This window comes from Centruroides sculpturatus, unplaced genomic scaffold, assembly GCF_000671375.1.
Source record: "Centruroides sculpturatus isolate CEXI.00-Female unplaced genomic scaffold, Cexi_2.0 scaffold19, whole genome shotgun sequence".
In the NCBI taxonomy this organism is placed as follows: Eukaryota; Metazoa; Arthropoda; class Arachnida; order Scorpiones; family Buthidae; genus Centruroides; species Centruroides sculpturatus.
This window is the reverse complement of record NW_019386694.1, coordinates 1,520,594-1,529,418: the sequence shown is the minus strand read 5'-3', so window position 1 is coordinate 1,529,418 and position 8,825 is coordinate 1,520,594. Positions and strand designations below refer to the sequence as shown.

Here is an 8,825-nt window from a genome sequence, read left to right as displayed (position 1 = left end):
AATTCAAAGTGCCATAACAGTTTAAGTTGTTGCAATAAATAAGATTGTATAATTTTTGTGGCGTAGTAAACACTAGTATTGTGTTTTATTCCAAAGACACATGGTAAATTTTCCATCAAATTCCTTTATTAGTTGAGTCTAATATAAAACAGGACACAGTTTCAAAAAACAAATCAATAGATTGTATAATGTTAATCGCATAATTTATTATTGTATTATTTTCTTTAATGATTTAGAATGTACTGTTTGTTTTAGGTTCAACAGTTTATTTACATGTACTGTTACTTAAGCTATCTCCTATTTTAACATATTAAAAAGTTGCATTTTTGTCTTAACGTAATAAAAATATTTTTATTCAACATTCACCATCAGTGCATGCTGAATGTCGACATTTGCCGGTGTAAGTGAGAAATAATGATATCTAGCAAATATTTTGTACATACACGAAACGACTGTGTGAATGCTGACATTCACCGGAGAATGTTGATATTTGCCAGATATCGGTCATTCACAGTAACAGATACATTTAATACATTTTTGCATTGATTTTTTTTACAGATCATTCTATTGCTTTATTAGTTAATATGAAAAAATATATCAATAACCATTTACAAAATAAAACCATAAAAGGATAAATGTTACATAAAAAAATTTTAAATAATTAGAATTAATTTAAGAATTATCATAGTAATGAAAATGAAATACTACACATTTATTTTATGGAATTATCAAAAAATGAGAAATTTATTTGTTGATAAATTATTATACTTCACTTTTATTATTAATATGTAATTTACTCATTTGAAAACCAATTAGTGCATTCATGATGTATACATTTTTAATCTATTTTAGAAAAATCAGTAACTTGCAAAAATACTCATAAAATTTAGTAGTAATAATAGTTATCATTCTACAATTTTTATATACTTTTTATTCTTCATTTGCTAGTTAACAAAATTATATTATATAAAAATTAGCATATGCAAAGAAATGTCAAATATATTGATTAAGTTTTAAAAACTTTCCAATTAATATAGTTAAGAATCATAAAAATGCAGTAATGTCTGCAATGCCCCTTGGATCTATAGAACTACTGTACAGATCTTTACAATTTAAGACTAGAGAATTATAACTAGACTTAAAACTTTTTTTTTTTTTTAATTTTACAGTAGAAGTGAAAAAAGATTGCTAAAATCCATAATTTTTTATACTGTGAATTCTTATCAAAATGTACTCACATTATATGAAATACATTTTTCTTTGTGTTTTACATAAAGAAAAATTAAAAGAACAATGAAAAGTCCCTTACACTATTATAACTGAGCTTAGGAAAGATTGCACTATATCTTAGTGACATTACAACAGCTGAACACAGAAGGAGACTCATTCCAGTTTCCAATACACTCCAATTCTGTAGGTTCTTTGTCACCAAGTATGTTGTGCTGATGGGTGCCTCCTTTATCTTGTTTAGCAAAGTAGCATATCCAAAAATCCATTTTTCCTGCAGGTATGAACTCCATCTGCTTCTGATCACCAATCTTTGCTGGATTTACAACAATGTTTGTCCTTCATATTTTTTCTTTAGAGCTGGTAGTACTTTATGATAGCATTTCTGCTTCACGCTAAATGTAGCATATTCTTCCAATGATGAATGGGAATACTTATAATGAACAATCATTGGGCCATCAGCAGGGATTTTGAACTCCCACTTTTCTCCTTTGCTGATGATCCTGGTGGAAATGGAGTCATGCCTAACCTTGAGCTGCAGTTTCCATCTTGGTCTTTGTGTTCTTGAACATCATTGTGATCAGTAGGCATGTTTAATATCCTCAGCATAATAATAATTATATCGCTGAACAGCAAATGACAACGTAGCAACCATCATTCTTTGTCATGTTATGCAAACCAAACATTGCCATTGGTGCAGCCTGTTGAAAGCCTAGTTCTAGCACTGGCTGATGAAATACATATGTAAGCCCTCTTATCGTATTATGTGAATCAACCTTCTTTCATATTACAAACCTCACTCACAGTGTTATAAGTAAGTTAGAGGTAAAATCATGGTGAATTCTAATTCTACACCCTAAAAACACCCCAAAAACCTGTTCATAACTCAATTTCACCCAACAGACCCCTAAGCTCAATTATAATCCTCAGGTCTGCAATACTCATTTTTACAAAGTATATTTAGGATTCCAGCATTGACCCTTACTTTTTATTAATTTGCTCTCAAAAAATGTTTTTTGCAAAAATGATAATGTTCACTTCTCTTCCTATCTGCTGGAGACAGTACTTTCAACTTCAATTACTCTGTCTTTTCATAAAAGTATATTCTTAGAAACTTTTTGATTTACTTTAAATGCCAGTATAGATGGCATTTTTGCTAATTAATTCATAGCCATAACAAAACACAAGAGTTTTTAAAATTATTTTGCAGCACTATCATTTTCTACATCAAGCAGGTTCCAGTCAAAAACAGCATTTACAATTGGCAAATGAAAAGAAAATGGTCATTAAATTGTTATGTCTCAGAATAATTTAATCTACATATTACTGGCAATATGTTGTTAGATATTATAAAGAAAAACTTCAGTAAAACAATTCTCATTAAATACATATGCATATGAGCACTCAATGGCATTAGAAATGTGATGTCACATTCAGTGCTTAAAAGAATGCAAAAGCAGAGCAGAAGTGTAATTTCCAGTCGACACCAAGTGTGACAAGTAGGTAACTGATTCAAGAAAAGTCATAATTGTAAGGTAGAAGCATCTTTTTTTATGGTATAAAAGTTAAATTCTCTTGCTCTTGTTTAAAATAATACTTTTATTAGAATAAAGCAATTTTTTCTACATTTATTCTCATATCACTTAATACATTAGTGTTAAATAAACTTTAAGGACAATTTGTTGATTATAAACTAACTATTGTAGTTTTGTAAACATTAAATTTTTCATTGTTAATAAGTTTCATTTTATCACTTTTTGAATTTTATCCATCTACTTAGATTAGAAAGTTGACATTTGCAACCTTATAAAATGATAATTTAGCTTGAAAATGTATAGTATTTCAAAAATATTTCAATCAACTATTAAACTCAACTTTAAATGAATAAACTTAAATATACTGGAAAATTTCTTTAAAATTTTAAAGAAATTTATCATATTTCAATAAAATTTTCAATTTAGAATTGTTATAATAAATCTATTTTAGATTTTATATTATATATGCCCTGAAATAGTAGTATGAACTCAACTACAGTATATTATATATATATGTACAGTACATATAAAGGCACAATAAAACTTGTCTAAAATGAAACCTGAATAAATAGAAAATAACTTCAGAATGGAGAAATTTTCCAATGGAGAATGAAGCAATTTTTAATTATTTTTTTATAAACCAGAAGCCTGTCTAAAGCAGAGGCAAAGAGGTTTTTAGATACAAAGAATATAATTTAACCTGAATAAAAAGCAGAAAATTAAGATTCCACTGTGGACAAATAAGGAAATTGTCTTCAGGCATAACAATCACCACAAAGCATGACAAAATATATTCCCAAAATGAGTTCTAACCTTTTCAGAGAAATAAAGGTCACATGACAAGGGGATATAAATTATAGAAACAAAGTCTTTGTTGGAATTAACTAGGAGCAGAATCACATACTTTTAAATCAAAAATAAAATTCCAAAAGCTGAGTTCTAAAAAACTAGCAACAAATGTAATTTGCTAAAAACAAAGAGAATAAGGCAACATGATGCTGTTAATTTGCCTTGTATGCACTATAGAATAGTTAGTAATTAATTAGCACAGAATATTCAACTATAAATTGGTTAACATTATTGATAATAACAAATATTGAAGTTAATAAATAATCAGAATATTAAAATTCCTCAAGAAGTCAGGTAAAAGAATAACTTGGTTTCTGTAGTAACTGTAATTCAATTACTTATAGAATTTCCAACAGAAGAGTGAGATACTAGTTATTGGTACTTGAATTGGCTTGTTCATTGTTATGTGCACTCACAAGGATTGCATCTGAGAATCATCAGTATACAAACATAAGCATAAGTTTCCAAGAACAAGACAAGAACTTTTTAGAATTGAATAGTTCTCAATTCTTTCATTTGAATACATCCATCTTTAGTTGGAATCACTTTAGAGTAATTTGGATTAAACCTAGACATAAAATTTTTATGTACATAATAAAAGTGATTTTACTATAAAATGAATGTAACTGTGTGACATTTATATCTGGTATAGTTTAAAAATTAAACAAAATTATATTAAAATATGTTCAAAATGGAAATCTGTCAAAACAGAAAAAATTTGGTATCATACTATTCCAGTTTACACAGGTTTTATTGTATAAGTAATGAGGAAAAAAATACATGGCTAAAAGAAATACTACTATAAAAATTTCATGTTATATATAATTTTACAAACTTTCATTTATTCATGTTGAAAAAATAAGCAATTTATTTGTGTAATACCTTTAATTTTTGTTGTTCTTCAGGACTGAGATTCTCATCTGTAAGCAATGATTTTAATTTATCACTTTGTTCAGCCTCTGATTGAAGTTTTAACTTGTCCTGTAAAAATTTATAAATATTTCCTTATTAAAAAGAAATATTTTATAATGAAATCATTACTACCAATTTTGTTTCATTACTACCTTTTCTTTTCGTCCAGTTAAACCTAATAGCTTATCACTAACATTGGATATTCTAGAAGTTTCTACAGATTTTCCACCTAAGCCATATGTTTTTCTTTCTGTTTTTGTTTTAAAGCCTCTTAACTGCTGTAAATTTAAATCTGAAAGTATTTTATGTTATAATCAATATTTTATATTTTAAAAAAAATTAAAGAAAATGAAAAGGTTAAGAAAAATTATTTGTTACTGTAATATTTTTTAAATTCTTTAACTATCATTTCAGTTAAACTTCTTTCAATTTAATCTTTTAATTTTCTCAAGTAAGGAAATTTCGAAATTTTATTTTGTATGATTAATCCTAAAACAATATAAGAATTATATCATTTTTAAAAGTAAACTTACGTATTAATGAGGGATGTTTATGTCTACATGATGATAATGAAGAAAATCTACCATATGGAAAATGCCATAATTCTGTTTCAGCAAAACCTAGTTTATAGAAAATAAAATAATATTATATTCAATTTTTATTTATATTATTATATAATTATTGTGATATGATTAATCAAAAGAAATTAAAGAATGAATTCACACTGAAAGTAGCATCAGAACAGACACATTGTATATAGTTTATATATAGTTTGTCAGTTTTTTGATTAATGTTTGTAAAAATATCAACTTATTGATTATAATTTCTTTTAATTTAGATTAATATGATCAATTAATTAGATTAATGTAATCAATAAGAAACCCTCTTATTCTTTTAATTTCTTGAAAAATGAAAAATAATTTTGAGTATGACAGACATCATATAACCACAAAAAATGAAATTCATAAATATGCAAATATATATAATTTTATAAATATAAAAATTAAACAAGGAAAAACTTCTTATCTTCCTTAACATGTAAATGCAAAATTTTTTGAAGAATTTTGTTTTGTAAGAAATCTGACATTAATTCTTATAGACAGAACAAGCATCAATGACATTAAGAAAATTTACAAAATGTATATATCAAAAAATTAATGGAAAGTTATAATCCAAGAATACAGTCTTTATTTTTCTAGCTTTTTAATTAAGGCTATCATATGATTCAATGCTTCATGAAACAAAAATATATTCTGATTTGTTTATTAAAAAAATTAAAATTTAAGCAAAGTAACTTTTAAAAAGTTAATCGGTTAAGGTATATTACGTATTAAAATAAAAACAACAACAAATGTTTCAATTAAACTGATTGAAAGATTTGTATAAATAATTTCAAGAAAATAAAAATATCTAAATATAATTATAAAATTTCAAGGTTACAACTGAAAATTTAATATTAATCTGCAAGTTTTAGAATAATTTATAAAGAACTGAAACAGAGTTTTGTAAAATAAATGTATATTGTCTTAATTGTCTACCTCTAGTAATAAATTATTTAAATTCTAATTATTAATTTTGTATAAACTAGCCAGATTAATTAAGACTGTCATTTGGTTTAATATAAGAGCATTTCTTAAATATCTTTAAAAATCCAAGTTTTATATCTTACATTATATAAAGTATCATTATAGAAATAATCATCATCATTTACTTTTTGCTTATAAGATAAAATACAAATGATTAAATGTATAATTATTTTTTATATAATAAAAAATGGAATTTATTTAAATTCTAAGCATAATTTATTAATGTGTTACTTTTGAATAAAATGATTTTAATAAAATTTCATTGTTAAAATTTATCAAAATTCTAGAATTTGAATAATTTTTTTATAAGAATAGAATTACAATTTAACATGCAACTAGAAGGAAATAGTCAAGGTCATTTAACACAATGAAAGGAAAGTTGACTAAATCCTGCATATATTAAAAAGTATAAATTGTTTAATTTTGGAAATTAAAATGTAAATTAAATGAATCTTGTTGAAGAATTCAGTAATCAATATGAATATATTTAAAATTTAATTATATTATATAATTTTATTATATTACACTTAGATTTTTCAAGAATTTATACATAACATTAATTTTATTCTAATTCAAAATGATTTTTTACATGTAAACATTAAATGAACAAAACTATGTAGTAATACATTAAAAAACATAAAAAGAAATATAGTTAATAAAAAAAATTCTAAAACTTGTATTATTCTTCATTCCTTTAAAATGCAGTTTTTCAATCTTTCAAATAAAAAATGGAATTTTATTTTCAATACAATGATGTTTTATCAATAGTTTTTTTAAAGACACCAAGCATTTCTGTACAGCTCATGTGCTAGATGAAGATAAAAAGTATTGCAAATAGCTCTTTCACTTAACATAGCTCATGCACTAATGTTCAAAGAAAATCAGCTAATTTATTTGATTAACTGTAAAAATATCAATATGCAATGGGCTCTCATTATAATGAACTTGAGCTTGCTAAACTGTAAGTTTGTTATTATAAAAAATGTATATGAATTATCATCAAGCAAATTAAAAAATTAACTCCATATATCCTTTGGTGCTATCTTACCTATCTTACTATCAAAGCCTGGAGTGACAAATAAGGTAAATAACAAAATTAAAAGAAGCATAAATGGCCATCCTTACACCTGTGTCTATGACAATTTGTTGTTGTATATTTACAACTCATTAGTTACTTCTAAGCCTATCCCTCTTATTTTGGACACAGTTATTTACAAATTGGAAAACTTCAGGAAGAGAGAAAGATGTAATGAAATTGTTATAGTAAAGTGAAAATTGTAGGAATTCATTTGCTATAGGACTGACATATTAACCTAACCCATTATAAATATGTTCATACAACTGAAAAATTTTGTTGGGAAAGATCTAAAAGTTTGCTATAATATGATTCTATTGCATTAAATGCAGTATATAATTTTTTAAAAAATTTCTAAATTTATTTTGTTAAAATAATTATAGCCATATCGATTTTTTTACCTTACTCATCCCTTCTCTATGCAGTATTTTGTGGTCTTTTTTAATATACCATTCTTTCCCTAAACCAGGATGCATGTTTTATGGATGAGCCTTAAAGCCAGATTATTCATGGGCTACAACTATGCTAATTATTAATAATCCAAGCATAGTTATAGCTTGTGAATAATTTTGGCTTTAGATCTTTAGCTGCTTTAATATTGGAATATGATTTTTGTTTCTTTTTATATCTGAATAACATCTCAGCACATAAAAAGTTAATTCCTAAATTTAAATATTCAATTTTTCAGAGGTAAAATGTGCAAGAAAATTGCTACAAAAATTATAATAAATAAATTTTATCAATGAAAGGCATGATATCTCTATTTTCTTTGTAATAAAAATTGCTTAGAACATCAACTATATAGCTTGTTTAATGAATCTTGGTTGGACTATAAGAATGTAAAATAGCAGAGACCAGTCTATTTACTTAGTGAAGGCATGGATTGTTTGAAAAATCTTTGACAAAATCACTATGCATTGACATAAAAGGGCTCTCAAACTTAAAATTTCAGAGCCTCAACCAAGTATCACACATCATCCATCCAAGATACATAAAGCAGTCTATAATTATCAAATAATTTTTAATGCTGTTGTAGTTCTATTAGATATTAGAATAAGATGTAAATATATAATTTTCATATAAAAATTATTCTTTAAAGCTGGAACTAATGTTTAATTGGTGACTAAACTGACCTATTATATGCTTCCATCAATGCCATCAATATAAACAAAAAGCAAACATTCAATCTTTCGAAAAGTAAAAACTCAGTTTTTTTCAATATTAAAAAAACAAAGGAAATTTGGATGTAATTTTAATGCATTATATCCTTATATATATATATATATATATATAAAACATGACATGCATCAGAACAGACACATTGTATATAGTTTATATATAGTTTGTCAGTTTTTTGATTAATGTTTGTAAAAATATCAACTTATTGATTATAATTTCTTTTAATTTAGATTAATATGATCAATTAATTAGATTAATGTAATCAATAAGAAACCCTCTTATTCTTTTAATTTCTTGAAAAATGAAAAATAATTTTGAGTATGACAGACATCATATAACCACAAAAAATGAAATTCATAAATATGCAAATATATATAATTTTATAAATATAAAAATTAAACAAGGAAAAACTTCTTATCTTCCTTAACATGTAAATGCAAAATTTTTTGAAGAATTTTGTTT

General features: G+C 24.9%; 1 protein-coding gene across 3 annotated transcripts in view; it reads right to left on the bottom strand.

Annotated features, from left to right (window-relative positions):
- Window positions 1-8,825, bottom strand: part of LOC111615581 (ATP-dependent zinc metalloprotease YME1L1-like) — a 56,637-nt gene that overhangs the window by 19,930 nt on the left and 27,882 nt on the right. For all 3 annotated transcript variants that reach the window (XM_023356981.1, XM_023356983.1, XM_023356982.1), the window contains exons 4-6: window positions 5,057-5,143; window positions 4,676-4,815; window positions 4,494-4,592 (exon numbers count right to left, since the gene is read on the bottom strand). In XM_023356981.1, coding sequence (XP_023212749.1) covers window positions 4,494-4,592; window positions 4,676-4,815; window positions 5,057-5,143 — 326 coding nt within the window. The remainder of the gene's footprint in view (window positions 1-4,493; window positions 4,593-4,675; window positions 4,816-5,056; window positions 5,144-8,825) is intronic.